Source organism: Zasmidium cellare (genome assembly GCF_010093935.1).
Source record: "Zasmidium cellare ATCC 36951 unplaced genomic scaffold M409scaffold_20, whole genome shotgun sequence".
In the NCBI taxonomy this organism is placed as follows: Eukaryota; Fungi; Ascomycota; class Dothideomycetes; order Mycosphaerellales; family Mycosphaerellaceae; genus Zasmidium; species Zasmidium cellare.
Window position 1 is genome coordinate 559,324 of NW_022986964.1, and position 27,290 is coordinate 586,613.

The window sequence follows — 27,290 nt, forward strand, 5'->3', positions numbered from 1 at the left end:
AGTGAATTGAAGCATGAGCTGAAACACCACGAGAATTTGCATGTGAATGCCAAGCCACGCTTCAAAGCTTCCAATTCTGCAAGAGCAACACTCCATCAAACAACCACTCACAACGCCGCCCACCCAATCACAACATGAAGTGGTTCAAGAAACTCCGCCGTGCCATCCAAAAGCGGCGTAAGGGTGAGCACCACAAGAGCGCCCGGTACATCCCACACCCTCCCTCTCCGTCGACAACTCACACTGACCTCGTCCACCAGACCGAACGAGAGCATCCATGAGCGTCCGCCTCCCTCCACCGACGACACCACCTCTCTACGCAACCGCCTCTTATCCGTCCCCCAAGAACTCCACGACAAAATCTTCTCCCTGACCTTCACCGCCGACACCAACACCCGCCTGATCACCTCGACCTACCGCCCCCCATCCGCCCTCCACGTAAACCGTCTGACCCGCCAAACCTTCAGTAAGTCCTACTTCAGCGCCCCCGCCATCTTCCATGTCGAAAACGAAGCTATCCTGGGTAAGTGGGCGCGAGCCTTCGAGCAGCAAGTCTTCACGCAGATCTCGAAGATTGAATTGCCATGCGACTATCTGCATCGGTTGGATGAGGCGTTGTATGAGGCGAAGATTGAGGAGGTGAGTATGCGGGCTGTGTTCAGGTTGCCGTATTCGAGGGCGAGCGGTGTTGTGGTGCAGCGGATGGGGGAGTTGGTGAGGAAGCTTGTTTTGGTCAATAGCGAGACGAAAAACTTCGGCGTGTGTCTTCCGGGGAGCTGTGAAGGGGAGGCGTGTAGAGGTAAGGGGTGAGATTGCGTCAGAGTTGGAAAACGAGGCATACCTCAATTGGCACCGACTACGTACTCCTCCCCACCGGGCCCGAACAGCAAATGCGGCTTCCTCTCTGCGGTGTCCAGAATCGTTTGCGCGAATACCGAGTTCGCCCAGGCGAACCAACTTCTCGTGTAATCCCTAATCCTTTCCACGTTCACACTCTCATGCACCAGTCCCAGCGGACTCGCACTCTTCACCGCCTGGAGCAATCGTGTAATCTCCTCGTCATCGTCGCTCGTCATGGCCTGCACGAGCAGCGACATGGGCCAAGCATTGCTGAGACCGATGTGCGGTCCGCCGATGCCTTTGAAGGCCTTCCCTTCGAGGAAGTAGGGGTTGCCTTCTTTGGAGAGGATCATCTTGCGGGTGTTTTGGTAGGTGCGTTCGTCTTTTCGGACGAAGCCCATGAGTGGCAACGCGAGCAGGGAAGGGAGGTTGGCGTCGTCCATGAGGAGAGCAGATCCGTAGCCGTCGACTTCGAAGGCGAAGACGGGGCCCCATTTCTTGTGGTTGACTACACCGTGTTCCCAGACACCTTTCTCTATTGTTTCGCCGCGGTTCTTCAGCGTTTGGGCGACGTGTGGTTTGCCAGCTGCGGTGAGCATTTCAGCCGCCCGCTTCAGCTCTACCGCAATCATGGCGTTGGCCGGGATGAAGAAGCCAAAGGTGGTGGCGTCATCGCTTGGCCTGAAAGCTGATCTGACAAGTCCAGTATCCCAGTTGAGCGGGTTGCCATTCCCGGCCAGGTTGAGCGTTTCAGTGCCAGTGTTTGTATTGCGCTGGAAGCGATACATCTGCCGCTCGAAAGCCCCCGTTTCCTTGTTGAAGGTCGACTTGCTTTGCTCGTCGAGTACTTTCAGGAGGCTCTCCAGCGCAGTATACCATCTGGGCGTGAGGAACGCGGTGGAGCCAGTATGTTCGTAGAATTGGTTGCACAGTGAGAGGAAATGCGCCAGAGAATCCAGCTCATACTTGCATTCAAACACTGCGCTCGGCTCGTATGCAGGATGAACGTTGTCGCCTTGTCCATTGTCGCTTGGGCTTAGCTTGCTGGGGCCTGGAGGCTGGAAAGCATTGCAGTAAGGCGACTCAATCACGTACTCGGCCTGAGTGTTGATCGCCCCAAGGATCAGGTTCTCAATCCGCTTGTCTCCCTTGGCCAGGCGCTGATATTGAGCCAACTGGTTGGTGCTGTCCCGCAGCCACTCTGCGTTGATATCTCCCGTCACAATGAAGCTCTGTGGGCCCTCCCATGCACCTGTTGATCCCACTTTGAATATCTGCTGCATTGTCGTCTCTTGCTTCTCGGTGCCATCCACATGCCACCTCACTGTCGTGTCCAGAGTGTTTGGGAAGGCGTTCTCGAAGATCCGGGCTAGGTCTCGATCCACCATGCTGGCGTTCAGGTCTTTGATGATCTTCTCGACGAGGTCGGACTCGAATGTCCGGCAGTGAGTGGAGGGCCGCTGGTACGGAAGGGCCATGGGGCCATCGCTGTAATGGTGGCTAGGGACATGTCAGACCTCAAGAATACCTTTCATGAACTTGATCCATACTGTGCAAATCGAGCATAGTGCTCATATGCTGGACAGGCCTCCTTATACTTGGCCTTATCGGCAGCTTCACCGACACACAGCCTGGCGAGAACCAACAGCGCCCCGATCGAAGGAGCCCGCATTTCGAAGCCTGATGATATGGACCCGCGAACCAGGTCAGCTACGAGATCTTTGCAAGCTTATCTGTTCCCGTGAAGGTCCAATCCGACACGTTGGTTGGAGTCAACATCGATGCAGAGAGAAAGGGCAGGTCAGCCGAGGCCCGGGGTTTCAACGCGACGAAGCGTGTGAGCAGCCAATCTTGCAACACTGCCATGCCTTCCGCAATCAAACAGTGTATGCATGTCTTATAGCGGAGATGCTCGATCTCTGTTTCTTCAAGCAAATAGCTAACATTCCATCCAACCTCCTCCATGGCGACATTCCAGAAGCCATGCACGCGGGAAGAAGGTGAGATTAAGGTTTCGACCCGCTTTAAAGACCCCGTGGGATGAAGTGCCGGTGCCGGACGGTCGGCACGCAACGAGACGACCCGTTGTGACGGGAGCGAGAATTGACGAAAACTCGCCTCTGCCCAACACCTTCCTAAACGCGAGAAAGAGCTGCGACCCGGCACCGGGATCTGCGATTGTAGCATGGCCTTAAGCACGTTGCCGCCAAACCATCTGCAACGGAACCCTTGTCGCCAGACTAGGCCCTCACCGTGCACGCGGGACTGCGTGGTGATAGGTGATTTGGGGAATCCCTCAAACTCAAACTTACCTAACCTGCAGCAAAGCTGTACCGGCCATCGGTGAAGGAATGGCAAAGCTTCTGCTGATCAAGTTGCCTCACTCTTTGCTGGCGTGGCGGAAGATGCTTCTCTTCCTTGCGCAGCATACTCTTCCTACTGAGCAGTGACCATGGAGCAGGAGAAGCCCGAGTTCGTCACCGACGACTATGGGAGGTTTGTGTCCAAGGACGGGGTTGTTCAGCTCGCCGAGCCATCGGAGTTCGACCTTCGAGATATCTTACAGGCGGCGCAGCGATACAATCCAGAGAACGATGTTCGCGATATGAAGAGGCTGGGCAAGAAGCAGGAGTTGAAGGTGAGCATTGGCATCGAGCATCAGGCACAGGAGTGCGTAGGCTGACAGGCTAAGCGACGGTTCCGATTCTTCACGATCGGAGGCTATATCATGCTTCTCGGCTTGACTTGGGAGTTTGCATTGACCACGAGTATTTTCGGACTCAGCAATGGGGGCACGGCTGGTGCCATCTGGCTGAACTTGGTCGTGTGCTGCTTCATGTTTACGGCTGTGCTATCGATGGCGGAAATGGCAAGTATTGCTCCAACAGCCGGTGGCCAATATCATTGGTACGCAAAAAGGTGTCGGAGATGGCCACAAGTGATATTGACCTGATTGCAGGGTTTCCGAGCTGGCACCCCCCAAATATCAAAAGATGCTCTCGTACATTATTGGTTGGTTGAGCGCTCTAGGTTCGTTCATATCCCTGATCCATGAACTTCACATGCTCATATTATCATCAGGCTGGCAGACTGGTCTCCCTGGAACCGCTTTCATCGGCGCTCAGCAAGTCATTGCGCTCATCTCGGTGTGCAAGAGTGACTATGTTTACCACAGTTGGCACGGCTCCCTCTTGACCATCGCGTTCACCTTCTGTGCCATCATGTTCAATACCGTCATGATTGGGCAGCTCCCATTCCTCGAGGGCTCGGCTGTCATCCTCCACTTTTGTGGCTTCATCGCCATCATAGTCGTGATCTGGGTCATGGTTGGTAAAGCAGGCAACATCTCGGATGCGCGCTGATTGCATGGAAATAGGGACCACGCGACGATGCTAGCGTCGTCTTCACACAATTCGCCGATGCTAATGGCTGGGGTAGCGTTGGCCTTGCAACACTCTTAAGTATTGTCGGCCCACTGTCTACCTACCTTGGTGCCGACAGCGCTGTGCATCTTGCCGAAGAGCTCAAAGACGCCAGCTACGTCCTTCCTCGTGCTATGATCACCAGCTCGCTCCTCAATTATGCCCTAGGATTCACCACTACCGTAACGTTTATGATGAACCTTGGCAATGTCGACGATCTTCTCGCCTCTGCGACTGGCCAGCCATGGGTTGCACTCATTCAGCGAATCACCCAGTCGCAGGCTGCCACGATCGTGTTCCTGGTCCTCATGATCGTCATGTACTTCTTCTGCGCGGTCAATGCCGTCACCACGAGTTCCAGACAGATCTGGTCCTTCTCCCGCGACAAAGGACTTCCATTCCACAAGTTCCTCTCCAAGGTACGACCGAACTCGGGAGTGCCTATGAACGCTGTGGTTGTTACGATGGTTATCACCTGCCTCGTGGCCTTGATCATCATTGGAAGTACTCTGGCCTTCAACATCATTCTATCGATATCGGCGGCCGCACTTCTTAGCTCATACGTGGTCGTCATCTCTTGCATGCTCCGGAAGAAGCTCTTTCGAGAACCGCTGCCAAAAGCAAGATTTAGGATGCCACGCCTGCTGGGCATCGCTGTCAACATCATCGCGATTCTCTTCTCGGTTACGGCAACATTCTTCCTGTTTTGGCCCGCGGCGCCAAGCCCAACCCCAGCGTCGATGAATTGGGTCAGTCTGATATATGGAGTGGCTGTCATATTCGCGACTGTTTGGTACCTCGTTAGAGGCAGGCACGAGTATGAAGGGCCTGTGGTGAGTAGCTGTATCGAGCTTTTGACGAAACATATGCTAATTCAATGCTCAGGAACATGTACGGAAGGACATATCATTGATCTAATGCAAGCGCTGCCCATTTATGCTAAGCTCCCCAATCTGATGTCAACTCCTATAACCACAGCTTCAATCCACAAGAGAGCGCTTGGCGACTGTCATCTGTGGTTTAAAGGCAAGTCATTGCAATCCACTCGATGCAGACTATGCTAATTCCATCGTCCTCACGGTGTAATAGGCGATATGGAGCCATTTTAGCCGCCACTAAAGTACCGTTTAATGAAGGGCAGCTTCATCCTGTCCTTTGACGATCTTCTTGGGTCTTCATGCCGCGGACTCGGCACAGGTGTTTCGACTGTCGGAATAGGCGGATTCGTTACCGGAAACCAATCGACTTTGATCGAGCTGTCTGCACTGACCTTCTGGTTCTCGAACCCTTTTTTCCTCAGTCAGCGCACGGCTCGCGATCATACCCACGTCTCAAGACTCACAAAGCTGGAAGTTGACATCTGCGGCACCCAGGACGACTTTGACAGTGAAGCGCACTTCGAGGACATGCTCACCCGGCCGCCAGAAACGCTTATACTTGTCTTTGAAGTTCTTCTCATCTGCAAAGGTCAAGTCGGCTTCTACTTCGCACAACTTCTCCACGCCGGGTTCGACGTAGTCTGGTAAAACCGATCTGTCCATGTACGAGACCGCAATTCTTGTTGGAAATCTCCGACCGCTAAGACCGGGTTTGAGTTTGCGGAAGAACTCTCGGCTCACCGGCTGGTCTACCGACATTGGTGTACCCTATTGTCGTAAGAGAAGCTCCCGAACGGCGACTTCGAGACTTACTTTGGTAATGAACCACTCGACGCAATTATCGACATATAGCTTGCTGTCCTGCACATCCACGTAAGTCGGCCGGCCGACATGTTTCTGCTTATCGTACAGTTCTCGGCAAATAACACCATAGGATGCACGGCAGCATCTCCAGCCCAATACACTGTGGCCGGCCTTGAGCTTGCGGAGACGATCGGCAACAATACCTTTGCAGACCGCAAGCTGCGGGTCGGGAGCTACTCGGACTTCCATGGCTTGTGTGTTGGCATACTTGACAGAGCCGTTGCGATAATGCTCAATGAGTCTCTGCTGAACGTACGAAGATCGTCCAAGACCGCCGGAGAGGACAAGATGGCTAATGCGTTGCTGATCTGGCAGCTTCGCCACTACACTGCTTATCTGTCGGTCGATCAGTCGAAAGAGCTTTTCAATCTGCACATCGAACTGGAGTCGTAGCTCGTTTTTGTCGAATAGCATCTGTCCGGACGTGATTCCTGCTTCTTCGTTTCGGTAATGCTCAGGGAGCTTGCGAATCGGTACAGCAAATCGGGGAGGCTCGTACGGAGCACCATGTCCGCACTTGGCGTTTTGGAAGTCTGGCCCTTTCGCCATCTCCCATGCCGCCTGTTCGATGTCAATGTCGAGCTTCTTCAAGTTATCAGCCTCTTGGAGTTTTGTCTGGAGCCTTCGTTCGAACCCGAGATCAATCCCAACGGAGCCAATGTTCTCCCCGCCTACAACATCCACCTGCTTCAGCTGCTTTCCCTGCGAGGACCCGGTCATATCTTCGATGACTTCCAGGGCGCACAGGTCGGTTGTTCCACCTCCGGCGTCGCAGACGACTAGAATGTCGCCTTTTCTGAAGCTGTCGGCGCTCTCCGTTGAGACATGCACCGCGGCCGCCTCTGCCTCAGTCAAGCTCATGATCACAGCATGGCTTGGATTATCTGGCCCACCGAATCCAGCTTCATGAACGAGATCGCGAAAGTCTTCCACCAGGCCATGGTTCCATGTCGTTGGCATACTAAATAAAAACTCAATCTTCGCGGCCGCCCACTCGAAGTTCACGAGCGCCCGCGGAAGTTCCTGCTCAATATGACTGTACAGCCTGGAGAAGTAGTCACGATACCAATGCCGAACATCCTCATGCGTGGTGGTATCATGGAATCCTTGCTTTTGCGCCGCCTCCAAATTCATCGGGTCCAAAAGCGTCTTGAACCAGTCGCAAGTCACGCCGTAATTGGCGTTGGATTCGACCTGGTTGTCGCAACCGAAGCCCCATGACGACGGCTCTTTCTGACGATGTGGATATACAAGGATCGTGGGGACTTTGTTTTCGTTTGCTTGAAAGCGTCCGGGCCAGTGTTGGACCCAGCGGACGTTGTTACCTGTCTGGCTTGGGACGGCATAGGCCACGCCTACCGGGTAAATGCGTTAGCAGACATCAAGAGAAGGCTTTGGGCGTCTCAGACCTGTGCATGTCTGGCCAAAGTCGATGCCAACAACCAAGTCTGGCATAATGGCGTGGTGTGTCCCGTTGGACGACATTCTCTTCATTGAACCGTTCGTGCTCGTAGTTGGCACAGGAGCTTCACATCATTGTTCTGGCTAACAAAGGCAGCGCAAACACAGGGCATTGAAGCACTCGGGCTCTAAAACACTTGTCCTCGAGGCAAACACGTCAGTGGGCGCCCTCTAAGGCTATGGCTCAAGAAGATGGGTATCTAAAACAGCTACCAGGGGCCAAGACCACGACCTCGCGTTACATCTGTCAGGGCGAAAAATCACCACCCCTATACCAAAGCCCCTGCACGGCCTCAAATCGCGCCTTTAAAGCCAGACCATCATCTCCACCAAGACATTGACATGCCACCGTCCGAGCCGATGAAAGGATAAAGGCAAGAACGCGGTCCAAAATTAGAGGGAGAGCCTGCACGAGCGCGCAGCTTCGTGCTGTATGAGCTTCGTTTGCGGCACAGAACGTGGGGGTTCGAAGTGTTGATTGGATTGCGATTGCGCCACTCAACAAAATCGATGCATGGGTATTTACCTTGTTCGTACGCTTTGACGCTCAGGGGCCGAGGTATGGGTGTGCATACTGATATAAGTCGATCAGATTAGGCAGGTAGTCTGTACTCTACTGACCTGAGCTCAGTCCAGGACAAATTTGAGCCTGATATCGATCTGCCGCTTCAGCTGAAGAACGTTTTTACGCCAGTCCATATTTGAACAAGGCTCCGGATGATCTATATCCTTCATGTCGGGGTAGCTCTACAGCGGCTGCGATATCTGGCGTAAAGACTAGCCCCCTTCCTTTAAACACACCTAAAAGAGCAACCCCCATGTCCGTGTGGCAGAGCAAGCCCAGCCCATTTGTATTAGCTAACAGGCTAATGGACTCGATAATTTGGGGATTGGTTCCGAATGAGAGCTTTGGGCTGTCTGTTCCGATCGATGTTAATCACCTCGTGGGTTGGATTGTTTCACAGCCTCGAGATTGGGGCGACGGACTCTCCCTGCGACTTCTTACTGTAGCTCGCTGCGGTTGGCAACTTTTCAAGACAACAAACTACTCACCTCGTCGACGTCTGATATGGCGAGCGGATCATACAATTTCGAAGTATACTATCCTTTATCCACCACCGGCATAGACAGTTCGGTCACCGTCACCCAGTCTACAACATGGATTACCTCTCCGACGGCGGGCGAAACGATGACCATAATGGCCCCACTGAGGGTCAGTCTTGGCGAGGTGCAACTGACGACGACACATACTCTACAGCAGACATGGCTAGGCTCAAACACATCATGGACAGTTGGTCAAGGTGGAGCGCGTGGAGAGAGCCCACTTCTGATGACGACTACCGCAGTCGGTACATCCTCTGGGCAGTCCTCAAGCACATCAAAAGCCTCGCCTAATGCGAGCGTGTCTGCCTTTACCACCACTTCCGATCGCAGCAGCACAAGCTCAAGAACAGGATCAAGCACCACCGCCAGCGAGACATTTCTACCACAGACAGACGGGCTCTCGTCGGGAGCAGCAGCAGGCATCGGCATTGGAAGTGCCGCTGCTGGTGCTATGCTCGCTCTCTTCGTTGCCTTTTTCATCATTAGGAGCAAGTCGTCAAAACCAAAAGACTACGGTGGCTCTGGTGATATACGGTCAACCTCCTCCGATGACAGTCCTCCAAGATTGGATAAGACCCCAGGGGTTGTCCTGTCTCCTTTGCAGCGCAATGGCGTCGGGTCTAGCCTGCCACTGCTCCCACCACCAACGGAAAACAGTGAACTGGTACGAATGTATTCGACACTCAGCACGATGATTCAGAATCATGCGTACAGCTTCTTCAGTCAGGTTTCAATGGGGGTCGGAGCGGCAAAGCAGATCAGCAGTCACAGGACCCTCGATGAAGTCCTTGGTCTGGGCGCGCCAGTCGATGCTCAAGTACTTGCTGATCTATTGAACGGTCCTGAACGAGTTATCGCGGTACGCTTCCTGCTCGGCTGGGCCATCGTGTCCAACATTGACCCTCGAGCCTCCCCTGATTCGACGCTGCTACCTCCTGAGTTTGCTGGAAGCCTGCGTACGCTCGGAGACAACACGAATGCTGGTAAATTGGGTCCCTTCCCAATCTATAGCTGTGAGCACTGGCTGACGATCCCACAGATCCGACTCTCCTAAGCAAATGGCGCCACCTCACCGGCGCTCTCATAGCTCCTACATACGGGTCCCATCCATCAGACGTTCAGATCCTCAATCATAACAACCTCAAAAAACTGGTCGACCTACTCGATGAAATTCTAGAACCACTTGCGTCGTCTGGAGAAAGCTCGAACTGGAGAAGTAACATGGAGCAGATTATCAAGTTGGGCGCGCAGAGTGGATATACCTTGCTCACGCAGCCTACGGGCTGGACGTTCGATTGGCAGGCTACTCAGACGAAATCTGCAAAGGCAGTTGTGGTGTTTCCTGATTTGGTGCAAGTGGAGGACGATGAAGGGATGAGACTAGATCCTCCGCGGCATTGTAATATCAAGCAAGTGGTGAATGTTGGGTAAGATTCTGGAAAGCTGATGTAGCAAGGGTTGAGGCGAGCGTACTTCGAAATTCCTGACTGCGTCCCACTGTTCCTGATGTCGACCCGGACAGATTGATGGAGCCGATGTAACGATGCTCTCCGATATCTTGTTGCAACCACCTCGCCCACAGGTCGGGCCTTGGCAAGGGTGGCTGCATGGTGCGTTGCCTTAAACACCCAAGGGGGGCCGCATAGCTGCCCAGGGTGGCCCCCCAGCCATCCTGGCCCCGTCACTGATCCTCTCAGACTCTGTAAGGGAGATGAGACGGCCGTGTGCTCTGTGCCCAAAGGCAGCGCAGACTTTCAGCATCAAGACTGCCTTTGAGACACCACCCAGCCATTCTCAGTACCTCGACGGCTGCCAAGTCCACATCGCACGCTGTTATCGTGCTACGAACGCCGACCCTCAGTCCAACATGCCCGTCGAACCACTAACAGCCGTCGAAACCTCCATCAATGCCACCTTCCGCCTCGCAGACTTCTGCCTCTCCGTCCAGCGAGCCCCCGAAGACATCACAATCTTCAGCTAACTCATCGAGGGAGTCAGTGTCGACCGAGCCGAAGCCCTCCAAGATTTCAACGACAAGGAGAGCCTCAGAATAGATCATAGGCATCATCACGGACACGAACCGCGTGCTTGAAAGGATAGGGGAGACGGTCGAGAATGCCCGGATCGACGGAGTCAGGGGGAGGCCGGTGACGTTCCAGCATCGGCTGGAGTGGGTATTCTCGAAAAATGAGAGGGTGCTGATGCTGCAGCATTGGTTAAGTACTTGCCACCCGAATCTGCTTGCGGCTACTAGCTATACACAGAGTTTGCAGCCTTCACTGACACCCCCAACCCCGGCGAAGATGATAGATAGCAAAGACGAAGGGAACGGCAATTATGGGGAGGCGAGCTTCTTGCAATCTCCCTATTCGCGAAGGCCCCGCAAGAGTCCTTCGCAGCTGCTTGATATTGCTCCGCCGACGTACTCACGCACGCTCTCTGAAGGTCTGTCATGCTGCGGATGGGATCGTGACTGAGCTAACGTTTGATGGACAGATCTCGAGAGAGCTTTTCGAGCCGTTGAAGCCTTGTGCCTGGATCGAGAAGGCCAGCAGCAGCAAGCCGTGGAACGAAGAAGGAGCTATCCCGAGCAAAGCAATCATGCGTCGATAGCTCAAGACGACATCCCAAACGATATCAATCAAGAAGCCAGCCTGGCCGTTCCAGACAATCTCACAAGACGCTCGAGTGTCGACGATCGGAGACGAAGACGTGAAGCCTGGCTTCAGAACGGCGAGACATAGCCACCAAAAACCCACAAACTCACGAACGATGAACATGAGCTTCGAGGCATGTCCGTCGTACTGGCAGTACGACTTCTCCCAGCGCACCAGACACTTTGTACCTTGCAGTCCGCAGATCAGTCGTTCTGAAGCAGCTGTGTGAGGCAAACAAGAAGGCAAAGGGGTCGTTTGGTTGCACATCAACGCCAGAGCAGCCAGTGGTTTTTAGAGCTATGTGGTACGAGCGACGGATCCATCACCATGACTGCAAATAGCCGTTGTCGGTGTGATGATGAATTCGAGATGCCGACCTCGTTGCAGACGGAGAGTTGCGACTGGAGTTGTTGAACTTCTTCACGATATAGAAGACAATCGTCAGTGGCCGAGACTCAGTCCCTACCGTTGTTCACGAGCAGATCAACATCAGCATGTCCTTCTCGACGGAATGGACTTTCGTCACTACGTGGACGTATCCAGATCCTACAAATACAGCCGCCAATACGACTTCGACGTTGTCGCAGCCATAAACTCTATGGAACACAGATGTCTTCCGCACTACTATATCGACGAACGTTGGGCCTTCGCCACCAGTAATAGCGGTGGACTTCACGCCAACCATGAGTGCGTCGAAGAAGTGATTCGGTCCTCATCGAGATATCACGCTGACAATGATATAGATACCTCGCCTTCCACAAAACCAGCGTCCTCAACCTCCAATAGTGCCAACCCTGGCGAGAGTTCGAATTCTGGGTCCTCTGCTACGACACCGGCTTCCGGTTCTGTGACAGGCGCATCTGGACGACAAACCACCACCATCGCCACTACCTCTTTCACCCTGGTTACCAGCATTCTCACCGGAACTACGCTCATTACGATCCCCACGCAAGAACCAACAAGCAGCAGCGAACTCGCAGCCGCCGAGGCCGCAGACGAAGAAGCACTGCCACCGTTGGCCGTCACTGGCATAGGCATAGGAGCAGGCATAGGCGGCGGCCTCGCTCTAATCGCCCTCGGAGTCCTGTTCTACCTCTACCGCCGTAGAAGACATCGCATGCAGCAGCCGACTCCTCGATGGGCCGAAAGTGATAGAGCAGGGGATATCCTCAGCGTCTCAACTGAGATGGCACCGATACCCTCGTCCTTGCCAGAGCGAAAGGCTAGCACGATTGGTCGACAGACGACCACGACCAGTACGGGTATTGAGCTACTACCGCCGCTACCGGATCACCAGCTTGCTTCTCTCCTTGTGCCGCTCATATCGAACATCAAGACCCATGTCGAGATGTTCTATATCACGGACGTCGTACCGGCGTCGCCAAAACCGAGTCACGTTGATTCCGGCTTCATGAAGCTCACCGAAGTGCTGGACGAAGGAGCACCTCTCGATGCGAACGCGATGGATGCACTGTTGCGAGAGCCGAGGACGAGGTTCGCTGCGATTCGAATGCTGATCGCGTGGTCAATTCTTCGGAATATCGAGGTCTCGGCGCCGCTGGATCGGACGCTGTTGCCTCCTGAGCTGGTGAGGGTGATTGGGAGTATGGAAACTGGACAATATCAGCAAAGTGATGGTATGCAGAATCTCAATCCCCCTGTTTCCATCCGTACTGAACCCCATCCCAGACCTCTCCCTAACCCACTCCCAAACCCGCCACACAACCGCCTCCCTCCTCTCCCCCATCTACAGCACCACCTCCACATCTTCCTCCCCCGAGCTTGACGTCCACGACCCTCGCAGACCTAACATCGTAAACCTCACAAACGACCTGGCCCCAATTCTGCAGCCCTATGTGAAACCGAAGCTCGGCCGCCAGCGTTCAAAGGATCTCGAGATGTTGATCAATCTTGGGGCGCAAATAGGGTACACGCTGTTTTCGCAACCAACGACGTGGAGGTTTGATTGGGGCGGTGAGAGGCATGGGGCTGATGAGATTGTGGTGTTCCCTGCTTTTGTGAAGGTGGGCGATGAAGGGGGCCAGAGATTAAGAAGAGAGGTTGTGATCTCTGGGGCGGAGATGATGACGCTGGGGGTAGGGAGGTAACCGAAATGAACGAGTACATGTCGTTGTAATGTCAAATGTGGGTATCGAATTGCAGAAGTGACTTCTAAGCAAGAAGAACGGAAGAAAACTCGTGATCCAGCCGAACGCCGCCTTATGCACCGCTGTATAGTGGTATCTTCCTTCCCATGTGAATGCAGAACAATGATCGAAAGTTGTAAAGGATGTCAGAGGAAGTAGTCCCTGACAGGGTCGTTTCCAGCATGCTGTTGCTGATTCTGCTGTTCCAGCCTGTGTGCTTCGTTCTCGGGTGCGGCGTCGAAAACGTTCCATTTACGCTCGCCACCAGGTCCGACTTCGAGCACACTGGCCAGGTTGCCACATCGGTAGCAGTAGTTGGGGGCACTCCAGACTGTCGATAAACGATCATCGAACATGACCATATATCCTTCGTTACAAAGCTGATGCGCCCGAAGAATGTGCGTCATGCTGTTGACTTCGAGGAACTTCTTGACGACTTGCGCACCGAAAGTATAGCCAGCGCCACGGGGACTCAGACTGAACTCGTCGCGCTCGCCATCCGGATCCGACCACACCAGATCTGCCATAGGACCTTCGTGAGGAATCTCTCGGAAGCGATCGATGATCTTGATCTGGTCAATGCTGTGAATGCTGGGACTCAAGCCGCCGTGAACGCAAAATATCTTGTCGTCGATGACGCATGAAAGACTCAAGTAGTCAAACATGTCGGTGAAGTGATGCCAGACGGCTGGATTGCCGTATTTCCTGCTACATTCGGTGTAGAAGCCGTAGGATTGTGTGACACCTCTGCTTTCGTGGTTGCCCCGGATGAGGTGCACGCGTTGTGGGTAACGTAGCTTGAGGCAGACGAGCAGAGATATCGTCTCTATGCTGAACAGACCGCGGTCAACGTAGTCGCCTGCAGTATACGTCAGCCATGCCCTCCTCCATGTCATTCTTGGTGGTCGCGTGACCTACCCAGGAAGAGATAGTTCGTGTCTGGACAGTATCCCCCAATCTTGAAGATCTCTATCATGTCGAAGAATTGTCCGTGAATGTCACCGACGACCGTGACAGGCGCCTGTATGTGCACGACATTGCTCTCCTTCATCAACAGCTCTTTCGTTTTGGCGCATATTGCCTCGATGACGGAGTCGGCGAGCAGCTCCTTGCGGTACAGGCGATCGATGCATTCGTCCAGGTCGACGCTGGCTATAAGACACCATCAGCATATACCATAGTATCGTTTGTGTAGCGCCATATCGTACCGGGCAGACCAGGCATATCTTATTCGACCGTGTTTCTAAAAGGGGAAACGACCGCAGATTGCGGGCAGAGATGAGGGATTAGGACGGGGTGGCCTCATATAGCAAGGCGAGCACATGCAGGCTGACTGTGACCATCATCGAGACATGCGAAGAGTGCGTGTATAAGCAGCGGCGGCGTCGTGTTGCAGTCGTTTTTGCCGCCGAGCTGCATTCGCCGTCGTCCTTCGAACTCGAGGACGTTGCCATCGCGGCGCGCACGGGCATGCCAAGCTTTCTCGGCTCGTGCCGACGCTTTGGGCCGCATCGCATCTGCGTCTCGCTGGCCTCTGAACTTCTGACTTGTTGTTGCTGCCCACTTCACTTCACTTCGCTTCCTTCTCCCATCCCTTTTTCGATGCCCGGAGACCTTTTAATACCGCCTGGACCCTCACGATCAATGGACTGATTATTTGCTCGAAATCACCCACCCCTACGCACACCCGTGATGCGTTGGCAGCGGCGACCTTGATTGCCTGCCATCCCTTTTGAAAGCTTGTTGATGAGACAACAAGGCCCCGGCTTTCTGCAAAGCAAACAGCCTTGACGCAGGCTACAAAGACAACACACAAGGGAACGGATTCCGCCAGCTATCTCCTTACACCTCACCTCGCCTCTCAAAGCCCAAGATTTCCATGTTCGCGTCAGACACCTTTTCTTAGCGATACACGCCTCTGCCTGTGCCGCAGCCTTCTAATACTTTCACGACTGTCTCTCTGAGAGCCTTCCTGCATTGTCAAAAAGAAGAACGCCTTTCCCGTCAGCATGTATAACAATTCGCAATTTCCTTCTTACCAGGGTCAAGGTCAACATTACAGGTGCGTCTACTTAATCTTAGGCCCGCCACAGTGCAGGCTCACTTGGCGCCTCGACTGACTGCCACAGTGGCCCGCCGCCAGCGAAGAAATCGAGAGGAAATGGCCCAATCATCACTCGCTATCCTCCGCCTCCTGGATACAGGCCACCTCCACAACCTCAACCGCCGTTTGGACAACAGGCCGGATGGCAGCCAGGATACCCGCAGCCCGCATACCCAGGATATCAGCAGCCTCCCTATCAACAGTTCCCACAGCCGCAGTATCAACCACAACCATATCCTCAGCAGCAAGGCTACTTTCCTCCACCTCAACAGGGATGGCAGCAACCAGTGACGACACCTCAGAGTGCTCCGCCGCTATGGCAACCACCTTCGAACGCCATGAACCACAATGCTCGACGACACAATTCAGCTCCCTTTCCAATCAGTGGGCCTCTTATCGATGGAAATGGCGACCCGATGCCCCCTATGGATGATGTGATGACGACTGGCGATGAATTGGAACACGAATTTGATGGCGAGTGCTATTTCGCACGGCATCCAGACGAGATCAACCTTGAGTTGAGCTTGGGACTAATTGAGTGGAAAGCACCTCTACCCACCAAGCGAGCACTGCCAGCCACCTTTGGTGAAGCCGAACTGGAAGCCTTGGCCCCTCGACAGCCTCTGCCCACAGACGGCGAATCGATATCCGAATACTTCAGCGGGATCAAGCGCGACGAGGCATTCTTGAGTGTACGGCAGACTGATTCTTGGGAGGACATCAAGAACAGCCTCATCTTCAAGGAGTTCTCAGTTGTTTGCTCTGAAGTCATTACACTTGCTGAGCTGCTTGAAAAGTATCGCTGCCGTTACGATCCCAAATGGGCCGAGGCCGATCGCTTCTCTGCAAGATCCATCACACCTGACTTGGACAGAGAGCCGACACCGGCAGACGACCGCTCGACGATGGAAGTAGATGAGAGGCAAGCATCTTTCGGAGCGACGCGAGAGAGATCAGAGCCAGCGAACGGGATTTTGGACGACTTGGAGCAGGCATTGCGGCCAACTAGCAGGGGCAGCGTGCACCACCATCGACATTCGCGAAACAACTCAGTATCATCACAAAACCTGAGCCGACCGAAGCCCCTGCCAGCTGTCCGTGATCAGAGTCAGGAGGAAATCCTCGCGGCGCTGGGCGTCACTGGCTCCCCTAAGACGGTCTACCAAACCCCTGGTCCGGCATTTGGGCCACCACCACCCTCGAAGAGCAGAACCAACTCAGCCAGTACGCTTCCCGGATTCAACATCCCGCCACCATCAGCACATGCTGGACGGCAACCCTCACCTACACGCGACACGTACGCTCCAAACGGTCACCGACCCGGCTCAGCACACAGCCATCGAACAGCAAACGGCTCAGACTTCGACGCCGAGCCAGACGATCAGACTACTCCACGGCCGAAAGTCCCACGCAACGAGAATCGAAAACGTAGCTATGCCGACTCGACAGCCGGTGCAGCTCTGGAGCCTTTGTATGAAGATGACGAGGACACGCCACGGCAGAAACGGAAGCAGGCGAGGGTTGATGGTGGTCATGAGAGGTATGTGTTGAGTGCATTCTCCAATTGTGTTGAGCATCACTAATGAAGTATTGCAGCAACCGGTGGTAGAAACGCCCCCAAGCGCCGACAGGCAGGCCTGTGGACATTTTGGAGATGCTTCGCGGTATACATCCAGGACAAGTCTGATGCTGCTGCTGGATCGGTGTTGGCTGCGAGTCGCATTTGCGGCTGGCCATGAAGTTGGCAGGTGGTCCCCCATGAAAAGGCTTCTTCCTCTTCCTTTACTTGTATAAGTTGTCACTCTCGTAAACTGATCGAGATTCCCACCTGTCTCGTACCTTTCGCTCTCATCGTCTGGTCATACGTTCAGCTCTCCGTCTTTTGCCTTGCGAAGTAGCGTTTCGCCCCATTTGCGACTACGGTGTCAAGCGACATGAAGTTCGCGACCCGGGTATCTCATGCATTCGCATATCTACGCTCTCTGTACAAGGCATCTACTTCACCAGCCCAGCCCTCTCATCCTCCTCACTATCCGTCTCATACTCGCTCTCTTCTTCCTCATCATCAGTCTCCTCTTCCTCCTCACTCTCCGTCTCCTCACTCTCCTCCTCATCCTCTTCTTCATCCAACCAAGCATCCAACGTCTTCTCTTTCCTCGGCGCACCGCTAGCCTCAGGTCTATATCCAGGATCACTCGCCAACGCCTCATCAAGTCTCCCCCCAGCAGCCGCGTTGACACTCTTATTCCCACCTGCGATGTACTCCTCCCGTCCACCATCATCCCTCAACTTCGGATCTGGCTCTCGTCCCTCCTCGACCCAGTCCGGAATCGCCTCGTATCCCCTCAGAGGCCCCTCGCCAACGACCAGGCTTGTAGAGCCGAGAGTGAGGTTCTTGCGCGCTTCGCTCGGTGACGGGGCCTGTGGGACGGGTTTGGGTGCGAGGAGGAGTAAGGAGGCGAGTTCGGTGCTCGACTGGATGGCGAGTAGGGAGCGGAAGAGACGAGCACGATCGCGGAGGTCGTACGAGGGGGTGTAGCGGGCGAGGAGCATGATGTGTTGGTATAGGAGGTCGATGACGTGCTGCTCTTCTTGCTCTTCTTCGGGCGGAGCTTGGCTTTGAGCCAATGCGTCTTTGCCGAAACCGCCCTCTTCTTCCTCGCCGCTTGGAGAGAGGACTGTGCTGGAGTTCTGCTGAGATGTTTGGTCCGAGACCAGAGCGTCTAAGGCCTTTCGCTTCGAGTTCTTGGCATTTAAGTGATGGAGGTAGACTCTCGCGCCGAGCAAGATAATTTGCGCCCGCACTTCGTCGCTCTCGTCTGCATATCCTTTCACCAGGATTCTTAGCACGTCCGCGGCGATGTTGTTCTCCGGATCGTAGCCTGCAAATTCACCTACGAGCCAGACGATGCTTGCGCGCGCTGTGGATGAAGTCAGAGAGTCCAAGTTCTTCGCCAATCGAATGACTGTCTTGCGATGTTCGTCGGGAGAGCGTTGGATTAGATGCCGGATGACTTCCATCGCCTCGCCGACGAGATTGGAGTCAGAGCTGTGGATCTGCTTGAGCAGTAGGGACAAACATCTTCTCGATGTCGAAGAGCTCGAAGACTGAGCGCATCGGCCGATGGCGCGCACGCTTTCTCGAACCAGCTGAGCATCATGCCCCTTCGAGAAGTGTTCAAGCTCCGCAAGAATGAGGTTCTGAACCTCTTTCCCACTGTATGGGAAGATCAGCGTCAATATTTCCAGCTTCAGTCGCCAGACATTGGGTCCCTCAGTAGAGTGGATCAGGAAGTGGCGGAAGTAAAAAGTGAAATGCGCTGGCTGTATCAGACAGACCTGAACGATGTTGTATAAAGCCACTTGCTTGATGTCGTGTGGCGCTCGAAGAAGGGCGATCAACGGCCCAATAGCATGGTGGAGATATTTCGTTGGGGAGAGGTACAGGTACGCCCTCGTGACAGCGACAATGACTGCGGAGTTGCGGCTCGAGAGTAGAGGTTGTATGGATTTCAGAAACAAGTCAAGATCTGGATCGATGAATTCGATTTCCTCGTAGGCGTCCTCAGTCTCATGTTCCGGCTCCAAGTCTTCGTAAAAGTCCTTGGCTCGCTGCTCCTGGGTAGCAACACGTTTCACTCGTTTCGTCCTTCGCGGGAAGCACTTCCTTGAGTATACAGTCAGAAGCTTCATCAGAGCCAGCTGACCCCACTCATCCATGTCGACGGTCATCTTGCAAAGACGTCGATATACTGGATGTATCATGTCGAATCGATCCGGGCAGACCTCCGTGAACGCTTGGACCGCAGCTCCGGCAACGTAGTATTGCTTATCAGCTAGAAGGGCCTCGATATAGTCCTCCACCTGTGGCCGTGTTGTCGCGTCCAATCTTACGCATTTCACGCAGGCCAGCGCAGCAGCTTTCCGTACCAACGGCGACAAATCGCTAACACCCTTCTTGATAGCCAAGCTCACAATCTGCGATATCACGGGAACTCTGATCCCAGACATAGTCTTCAAAGCCATAGCTCTTACTCGTGGATTCGAATCCGACAATGATTTCTGTATCGTGTTGATTGATAGAAGAGCGGTATCGGGGTCGGCTTCGGCATGGTGAATGAGGTAGTTATATACCAATGGTCTCGTAGAAGGATACGGATTCGACAGAGTCTTCAGGACGGCCGGGAAGAAGGTCAAAGTAGGTTGTGGAGGATTGGCATATTGCATCTGGAGCTTCTCGTCAACACCGATTCAAGCTTCGATGTCCTCTCATATCCTACCGCTACAACTCTGCGCAATCCATCCAGCACATCTCTCTCATTCCTACTATCCAACATCTTCTTGATCTGGGCCGCCGGCAGCGGTCGAGTCGATTTGCGCGGCCCGACATCTTTGGCAGCTTCGAGAGTCAAGTCGCGTGCTTTGAGTTGTGTCAGTGGCAGATCCCAGCGAATGCTCTCCATTGGGAGGGAAAGGTGGATGTTTACCAGTCTCCAGCATGGAGCTGATGCGCGAGATTGACTCCATTGTGCCACTGCCGGATTCAGGTCAAGTACGACCCAGAGTCGTTTTAATGGTCGCACTTGCCTTGACCAAAGTCCGTGGGACAGGTGCAGGTGAAGTGGGACGGATCTGGAGAGCCTCAGGCAGGAATTGCCAAGCATCGCGGAATTGCTTCACGATTTTCGGACGACTTCTCTTCCTCAAGAACACCTCAACGTAGATCTGCAGAACCATCAGAAGATGCGTACTCGGCAGAGCCATGGGCGTCAGCGACACACCAAACACAGGCCGCCCTGACACATTTGCTTCCTGATTGATCTTCACAGCACTGAAATTCAAGCACAACATGGCAGCTTCCAGACCCGTTGTGTTGGATGTACAAAGTATCCACGACTTCATCCAATACGTTCTCGACAACCACGCAGTACCTTCGACCTTGGTAGTCTGTTCAACAAAGGCTACATTCCTGGAAGCACTGCAAGGCGAGCCTCAAAGCTCCCAGGATGAGCAGCATGCGATCAATCCTCGACGGCTATGGCAGACTCCTACTCTACGCTTGCTATCGACATCAAGGACGCTGAAGCTCGCATTCTGTCCGGACATCACACATCTCAGAGCTTACCTCGCGACATACACCATCACCGTGGCGAAGAGATCAGTCGAACAAGATGATGCTCTGCGGCTGCCTTCTGCTCAACCCATCATGGCAATCCTCAATCCCATCGAGTTGCATCGGCCTACTTCAGCTTTCTCTGCGCAAGGTTTGAACCGCACCTTCTCGGTGGCCACTGAAGCTGCTCATCATACCGGGAGCAAGCTGGTCATGGCCGACATCGCGAAGCCGCATGCTATATCAAACCTTGGAGAGGAGCTGCAGACTGCTGAGGCCCGAGCACCAACAAGTCCATGGGAGGAAGAGCTTCCCATCCTGAACGTTACTACCAAGCGGTTGGGTGAGCTGTCTGTCGGCAGGACTGTCAAAATCAAGTCCGTTGCCGAGAGGTGGTGCTTTTTCGAAAAGATGCCTTCGCTGGACAGCATTTGATATCCTGTTATCGACAGGATGCAACGTTCTGTCAGACCAACACCACTTCGATCGACCACTATAATGAACAGGTAAGCATCGCACCATTCTTCCCAATCATCCTCCTCTGATGAAACACAACAATTATATCACAGACCTGTTCTGAACACATTTTGTGGACACCATTGTTACTTACACTGATCAAACACACCTCCTCTGAATTTGACACCGATTCCTGAAACTTTGAGTTGTCACTGACTTGGAAGACAACAGATTCGAAGGCAACGTGCCCTGTGGAAGGTGAAAGCGATTTCAAAATGCCAGTTTGAAGGACTTGCCATGACGCCATGCGGGTATCTATCGTCAAGCCAGACTGTACAACACTCCCAGACGCCATAGCTGTACGTCAGATCATGCAATCGTCCACGTCATCAGCATCCTCTTTCATGAAAGAACCGCTCAAATGCTCTGCTCCATCTCGGTGATGTACAGCCGAATATGGCTCTCCATCTTCATATACTCCTCCCTGGCGCTCTGCACTTCATGCTCGATCTGCTCCTTCAGATCGGCCATCTAGAACACGATATCGTCAGCACAAGCTCAAGACCTTCGCACGGTACGGTAATTCAATAAAGCCTCCACCCCACCAGTACCCAGACCCAGTCAAAGCTTTCGGAACCGAATGGAAAGGACATATATCTGCTTACCTTCTTCTCCGTCTGCTCAATCCTCACTCTCCTCTTCTCCACCTCCTCGCCCCTCTCCCTCCTCTCCGCCGTGAGCTCTCGATGCGTCGCCCGCAAAGCTTCCATCTTCGCCTTCGCGTTCGCCGCCCTCGTCTCCGCATCTCGTCGCAGTTTCTCGGTGCGGTCCTGCCATTGCTGCAGCTGCTTCCTCAGCATCTTCTCCTGCCGCTCCACTTCTCGAACGTTGTTGGATTTCTCCGTCAGTGCTTCTCGATTCTTGGCCGCGGATCGGGATTCTTCGTCCCCTTTGAGGATTTCGTTGTGGAGATCGGAGAGGAGTCGTGATAACGAGGAGATGTCTGATTGGAGGAGGGTGAATGTGTCGAGGGAGGTTTGGAGGGCGCGGGATCTTCGGTCGAGGCGGTCGATTTCGTTCTTGTCGGCGGAAAGGTTGGACGAGAGATCCCGGAGTGACTGTTCCAGAGCTGCCGGGGACTGCTCAGTGTATGGACGGAGCTTGTTGGCTTCGCTGCGCATGTTCATGACTGCGCTTGTTTTGTCTTCCAGGACGGACTTCAGCCGGGATTGCTCGCCTTTGACGCGTTCCAGCTTTTCTGTTACGCGTTCTTGAGCCTTCTTCAACTCAAGCAGCCGTGTTTTCAGTTCTTGATTCCGTCGCTCTTTATCCTTCATCGCATGTTCGACATTCTTCGCATTGCGCTCCATCTCCTGTACCTGCTCTTCCTTCTCCTGATTCGCCAGATACAACTGCTCAATCGTATTCTTCGTCTTCTCCGAGCTATTATAATGCTCATCAATTACATTCGTCTGACTCTCCCGAAACCGAATGAAGTTGATAATGTAGCTGAAAATCTTGACGAGCCGGGGATGCGTCGGTCGGTACATGTCGCTGAACGTGAAGTCCTTGATCCCGCACTCCATCAGCAGCTTGCGCATTGTGATGAAGAACCCCATGAGCTCGCGTGTGTCTGATGTGAAGATTCGGTCTGCATCGTCGCCGCACATGTCCTCCGCCGCAGCGCGCATCGCCGGCGCGACCACCTCGCGGGTTGTGTTGGTGAGGAGTTCGGCAAACCATTCGAAGACTTTCTGGATGAGCTGGGGGTTCGGTTTGCGGAGGTCTTCGACGCTGAAGTTGATGCCGATATCACTTATACATCCGGCGATCTCTTTGTCGGGCTGTAGACCAATATCAGCATGCGCCGTGCAGTGTCATTTGAAGACGTCTTCTTACCAGCACCATGAATGCATCGCCGTCATCCTCTTTCTTCTGCTTCTGCTGGGTGGGCTGCTGAGAGCTGCGAGGAGCCATGCTCATGCGCGGATTATAGTCCATGGTCGGCATATTGGCGATGCGCTGTAGATGTTGTCTGAAGATGCTGCTGGCGCAAAGTTGAAGATCAGATGTCGCGTGAGTCGTGTTTGTCAACATCGGCTGTACCCGCTGTTGCCGCGGCAGCGCACGGACGTAGATTCAAGGTTTCTCTCGACCTCACCTCTTCGACCTCTTCTCCTGTCGCGTACTTCCAATGGTCAGCATCCATCATTATTCATGATTTTCGACCCAAAGTACACCTCATCTACGATAACGAGCTCCACAATTAAGTCTTTACACGGAGCAGATGTCTGCCTTCTTGAAAATCTTTCTCGAATCAAAACGAGGGCAATAAAGTGGATCAAGGTCTTTTAATCATGAACAGCATTATTGTAACAGAGCATAGACGATAATACTGAGAACCGAGTTCAGCGTTGCTCTGAGACAGGGAAGGAGTTCCAGCGACCTCTATCAAGGATTCATAACTCCAACGAGTGATCGCTGGTATGCAAACACGGCTTTAATTCCCTCTGGTACGACAAAAGCTGGAAATGGCACGAGCTTGGGCTATCAAAGTTCTTCGCAGCCTCTCATGCAGGAACTTGGTTTATCTTCGCATTTGCACGAGGAACCGAGGGCGCCTGTGGAGCACACCATGGAACGGCCGATGTCAATACGTTCGGTAGCTTGGTGTCGACACAATCTCGTCATTCCCCAGCGAACCGATACCTTGCGCAAGATGGCGATGTTTGCAGACAGCTCGCCGAATCGAAGGTGTCTATGCTGTCATGGCGTGGCTGCAAGCTTACGTGAACAGAGTAAGGTCCACTGTGAGCTGCAACCACACAAACGGTAAGTTGATTATCTCCTTATTGGCGCCACTTGCTACCACAGCTTAGGCTCTTCTGCATCCCAATTTAGCTTTGTTATCCACTTCTCCTCTCGAATCGCATCATCAACGTTCAACGAATGCATCCGCAGCTGCCGGCGTGTTTCCCCTCTTCCCCCAGTTGACACAGTAAAAAGGCCGCTTCTCTCCCTTCTCTTCTTCGATCTTGTTTTGCACTTTCAACCACAACCGGACGTCACTCGTTTCCGCAGCCATGAAGGTCGGCACGATCTTTGCAGCTGGCTTTTCGGCCCTGTCACTCGTTTCTGCAGAGGAGGCTGGCAAGCACAAGTCCAAGACCACCTCAACTTCCACCACCACGCCATGTAGACACAAGACGTGCTACGAGACGACTGCCGCTCCACGCAAGACGACTCGTGCTCACCATCAGCAATTTGAGGACGGCGAGTGTACGTTGACAGCACACAGACCAATTGACAGCACTAACGCGATGCTTCAGGGCCAATCGAGACTCGCACTGTCCATGACCGTGAGGGCAGGAAAAAGACTTCTTGCACCTATACGGTCACTGGCTGGATCGATCACACCGTCACACACTTTGTGACTGCGACTCCAACCGCCCAACCCAAGGTCACGGCCGTTCAGCATGTGCAAGCCTCTCAGGATCCTGTCACGGTTTTTGAGACAATCACCAGCGGATCGCAGACCACTGTTCATCCAATTGTCGAGGTTACGATTCCTGCGCCAGCTCAAGATCTGACGACCATCTTCACTACCGTTTGGCAGACTGTTACCGAATCTGGCCAAGAAGGCTTCGAGGCGACGGAGACTGCAACTGAATGGATTCATCCTTCTAAGACTGGTCATCATCGTTCGCACACCAAGAGCGAGTCTGCCGAGCCAACCGCTGCCACCAGGGAGCACACTGAATCAACTGATGTTGTAAAGGAGGTTACCCAGACTATTACGAAGGATGCATCCATCACCGTGGTAGCTAAGCCATCAAAGACTGGCTCGGGAGTCCCATACACCTTCACTGAAGAAGATGGCTCCGAACAGACCATCTTCGAGGAGCATGCTGCTGAAACTGAAGGATTGGAGAAGCGCCAGATCCCATTTGACCCACCTGTCACTAAAATTGGCGGTCTTGCCAACGCGACTACCGTGGCAAATGGGATCGTTTCCACGATTACTCGCACTGTGCCAGCCGAAGCAACATCCGGTTCCGTTGTGAGCGTCGTGGGCGGCGTCACCTCTGGTGTCAGCGTTGTTGAGGAGCTTACCACGGTCGTCCCAGTCGCCGCTGTCTCATCCTTGACCAACTTGCGCCCAATCTCTAACATCATTGAAGAGGTCACAACTTTGAGCGCACCAACCGAGGCTCTGACGGTTGCCCCTACCGTCATCACTCGCCTGCAGGCTCTTCCTACCACCTCAATTGGTACTTCGAAGCTGGATGCCTTGATCAGTTCGGGCCTGGAGATCTTGACTTCCAAGACCTCCGAGATCGTTGTTGTCGAGCCCACCGGCGGCGCAGAGGCCACACTCACCGTTACCGATCTTTTACCTGCTCAGACAACCACTGTCCGCACCGTCGTCCCATCTCTGAATAGCACCTCGGCTCGCTCTACCACCGCAACGAGCTCCGTCCGCATGATCACCAGCTCAATGGAACTGATCGAGGAGACCTCGTCCGTCACTATTCCTATCAGCTCCAAGGCCAACGCTACCTCCGCTGCTGCACCTGCTGCGACCTCCGGGGCTGCCCGCATTGATGGTCCTTGCGCCAACCTCACCAGATTCCATACTGACGCCTCGGGTGTCAAGTATGAAGTCCATGACAAGGCCGACAGCAGCGTTGGTTCTTATTCATCCCTGTTCACTACCAACGTTGCTGGATGCTTCAAGGCTTGCGATGATGCCCAGGAGTGCAATGGTTTGACCTTTGTTCCCATCAGCGATGCCAACAACGGCGGCAACTGCTATCTCAGGGACCATTCTGGCGAGTACACCTCGGATGCCCGCACTGTGCTAATGTGCTCCGCCAACCGCGTGGATGCAAGGTCCAACAGCACTACTGCGTCTCCCAGCGCATCAGTCGCTACTGCCTCGACTGGCGCACCGTTCAACAACCACACCAAGTCTGAGGCTGAGGAGCCAACTTTTGGTGTCAGAAGCTCTACCTCGTCCCTGCCTTTGAGCATCAACTTCCCTTCGGCTACTGGTGCCGCGAACAAGACCTCTGCTTCTCAAGACCCTGCTGCCGCCGCGACTACGTCCAGCTCTGCACTCAGCAGCACTGTCGATGCCAAGCCAAGCGTCTTGAACAGGACGATCACTGTTGACCACACCCTCGATCCAGCTACTCTCACCGTCGAACACACCGCTGCTCCGCAACTCCAGAACAAGACGATCACTATCGTTCAAAGCGGTACTCCAGTCACTCTGACCGTTGATCATACTAAGATCCTGACCAACGTCGTCGAGCACACCATTTCTGCCGACCACACACACACGATCACGGTCACTGATATCTGCAAGACCTGCGCAGGTGGACGCACGACTTTCACATCGACCTCGATCTCGCCTGCCAAGACGCCTGAGTCTTACCCAGCACCAGAGCCAACTTATGAGAGCAAGCATGAGGGTTACTCCGTCTTGACCACCTATCCTGCGACATACGCCACTCAGACCTCTTACTCCACCTCGTCTGCAGATGTCAAGCCAGTGTACAACACCTACACCTTTCCAGAGTCGACTGCTTGGGTCTACCCAACGCAGAATGGCCATGCCAAGCGTGGTGATTATGAGCCTCCAAAGGTCGGATATGAGACTCCAAAGGTCAGCACTTCGATCATCTGGGCAACCTCGTGCACCACGCACAGCTCCACGACGGAGACTCATATCTACCCTTATACGACCACCACTTACCATGCGCCACCGCCGCAGACTTATGCGACCTCGTCTTCAACCCACCAGACCTACGCTCCTCATCCAACGACGTACCCGGTCTCCTCCTCGACTTCGACTCATCCCACGTACGCTCCTCCTCCGTCGACATACGCACACTCTTCCTCGACGTCGAGCCACCAGACTTACGTGCAACCGCCACCGACATACGGACATTCGTCTTCGACCTCCACCCACCAGACTTATGCACCACCTCCGTCGTACGCGCACTCTTCATCGTCGTCCACTCATGCTAGCTACATTCCGCCTCCAAGTTACGCACACTCTTCGTCGTCGACAACGCATGCGAGCTACATTCCGCCACCGCCAACCTACGTGCACTCGACTTCGACCCATGCCAGCTACATTCCGCCTCCGACGACCTACGCCCACTCGACTTCGACCCATGCTAGCTATATCCCACCCCCAAGCTACGCGCACTCTTCATCGACGCATGCCAGCTAC

General features: G+C 53.9%; 11 protein-coding genes across 11 annotated transcripts; 6 read left to right on the top strand and 5 right to left on the bottom strand.

The window, feature by feature from the left end:
• Positions 1–134: 134 nt before the first annotated feature.
• On the top strand, positions 135–810 carry M409DRAFT_23821 (uncharacterized protein; the record flags this gene model as incomplete). The annotated part of the gene is made up of 2 exons (XM_033806956.1): positions 135–205; positions 261–810. 2 exons carry the CDS (start codon positions 135–137, stop codon positions 808–810), a joined length of 621 nt encoding a protein of 206 aa, XP_033666983.1.
• Positions 811–842: 32 nt separating this feature from the next.
• Positions 843–2,512, bottom strand: M409DRAFT_66969 (glycoside hydrolase family 125 protein; the record flags this gene model as incomplete). The annotated part of the gene is made up of 2 exons (XM_033817192.1): positions 843–2,340; positions 2,391–2,512. The coding sequence occupies 2 exons, from the start codon at positions 2,510–2,512 to the stop codon at positions 843–845; spliced, it is 1,620 nt and encodes a 539-aa protein (XP_033666984.1).
• A 780-nt stretch (positions 2,513–3,292) lies between these two features.
• On the top strand, positions 3,293–5,180 carry M409DRAFT_23823 (uncharacterized protein; the record flags this gene model as incomplete). The annotated part of the gene is made up of 6 exons (XM_033806957.1): positions 3,293–3,478; positions 3,533–3,747; positions 3,800–3,870; positions 3,922–4,166; positions 4,217–5,095; positions 5,148–5,180. 6 exons carry the CDS (start codon positions 3,293–3,295, stop codon positions 5,178–5,180), a joined length of 1,629 nt encoding a protein of 542 aa, XP_033666985.1.
• A 187-nt stretch (positions 5,181–5,367) lies between these two features.
• On the bottom strand, positions 5,368–7,459 carry M409DRAFT_55439 (uncharacterized protein; the record flags this gene model as incomplete). The annotated part of the gene is made up of 4 exons (XM_033813003.1): positions 5,368–5,549; positions 5,605–5,908; positions 5,954–7,359; positions 7,414–7,459. The coding sequence occupies 4 exons, from the start codon at positions 7,457–7,459 to the stop codon at positions 5,368–5,370; spliced, it is 1,938 nt and encodes a 645-aa protein (XP_033666986.1).
• Positions 7,460–8,623: 1,164 nt separating this feature from the next.
• M409DRAFT_23825 (uncharacterized protein) lies at positions 8,624–10,550 on the top strand (the record flags this gene model as incomplete). The annotated part of the gene is made up of 4 exons (XM_033806958.1): positions 8,624–8,756; positions 8,812–9,552; positions 9,609–9,996; positions 10,277–10,550. The coding sequence occupies 4 exons, from the start codon at positions 8,624–8,626 to the stop codon at positions 10,548–10,550; spliced, it is 1,536 nt and encodes a 511-aa protein (XP_033666987.1).
• Positions 10,551–11,909: 1,359 nt separating this feature from the next.
• Positions 11,910–13,334, top strand: M409DRAFT_55441 (uncharacterized protein; the record flags this gene model as incomplete). The annotated part of the gene is made up of 3 exons (XM_033813004.1): positions 11,910–11,913; positions 11,970–12,863; positions 12,916–13,334. The coding sequence occupies 3 exons, from the start codon at positions 11,910–11,912 to the stop codon at positions 13,332–13,334; spliced, it is 1,317 nt and encodes a 438-aa protein (XP_033666988.1).
• A 185-nt stretch (positions 13,335–13,519) lies between these two features.
• Positions 13,520–14,597, bottom strand: M409DRAFT_66973 (uncharacterized protein; the record flags this gene model as incomplete). Its single annotated transcript, XM_033817193.1, has 3 exons — positions 13,520–14,232; positions 14,292–14,525; positions 14,582–14,597. 3 exons carry the CDS (start codon positions 14,595–14,597, stop codon positions 13,520–13,522), a joined length of 963 nt encoding a protein of 320 aa, XP_033666989.1.
• A 785-nt stretch (positions 14,598–15,382) lies between these two features.
• On the top strand, positions 15,383–17,086 carry M409DRAFT_55443 (uncharacterized protein; the record flags this gene model as incomplete). Its single annotated transcript, XM_033813005.1, has 3 exons — positions 15,383–15,435; positions 15,503–17,017; positions 17,074–17,086. 3 exons carry the CDS (start codon positions 15,383–15,385, stop codon positions 17,084–17,086), a joined length of 1,581 nt encoding a protein of 526 aa, XP_033666990.1.
• Positions 17,087–17,472: 386 nt separating this feature from the next.
• Positions 17,473–20,004, bottom strand: M409DRAFT_23829 (uncharacterized protein; the record flags this gene model as incomplete). The annotated part of the gene is made up of 3 exons (XM_033806959.1): positions 17,473–19,704; positions 19,758–19,897; positions 19,965–20,004. 3 exons carry the CDS (start codon positions 20,002–20,004, stop codon positions 17,473–17,475), a joined length of 2,412 nt encoding a protein of 803 aa, XP_033666991.1.
• Positions 20,005–20,326: 322 nt separating this feature from the next.
• M409DRAFT_55445 (uncharacterized protein) lies at positions 20,327–21,025 on the top strand (the record flags this gene model as incomplete). Its single annotated transcript, XM_033813006.1, has 1 exon — positions 20,327–21,025. One exon carries the CDS (start codon positions 20,327–20,329, stop codon positions 21,023–21,025), a length of 699 nt encoding a protein of 232 aa, XP_033666992.1.
• A 438-nt stretch (positions 21,026–21,463) lies between these two features.
• M409DRAFT_66976 (uncharacterized protein) lies at positions 21,464–23,047 on the bottom strand (the record flags this gene model as incomplete). The annotated part of the gene is made up of 3 exons (XM_033817194.1): positions 21,464–21,577; positions 21,712–22,890; positions 22,946–23,047. The coding sequence occupies 3 exons, from the start codon at positions 23,045–23,047 to the stop codon at positions 21,464–21,466; spliced, it is 1,395 nt and encodes a 464-aa protein (XP_033666993.1).
• Between the last annotated feature and the right edge of the window lie 4,243 nt (positions 23,048–27,290).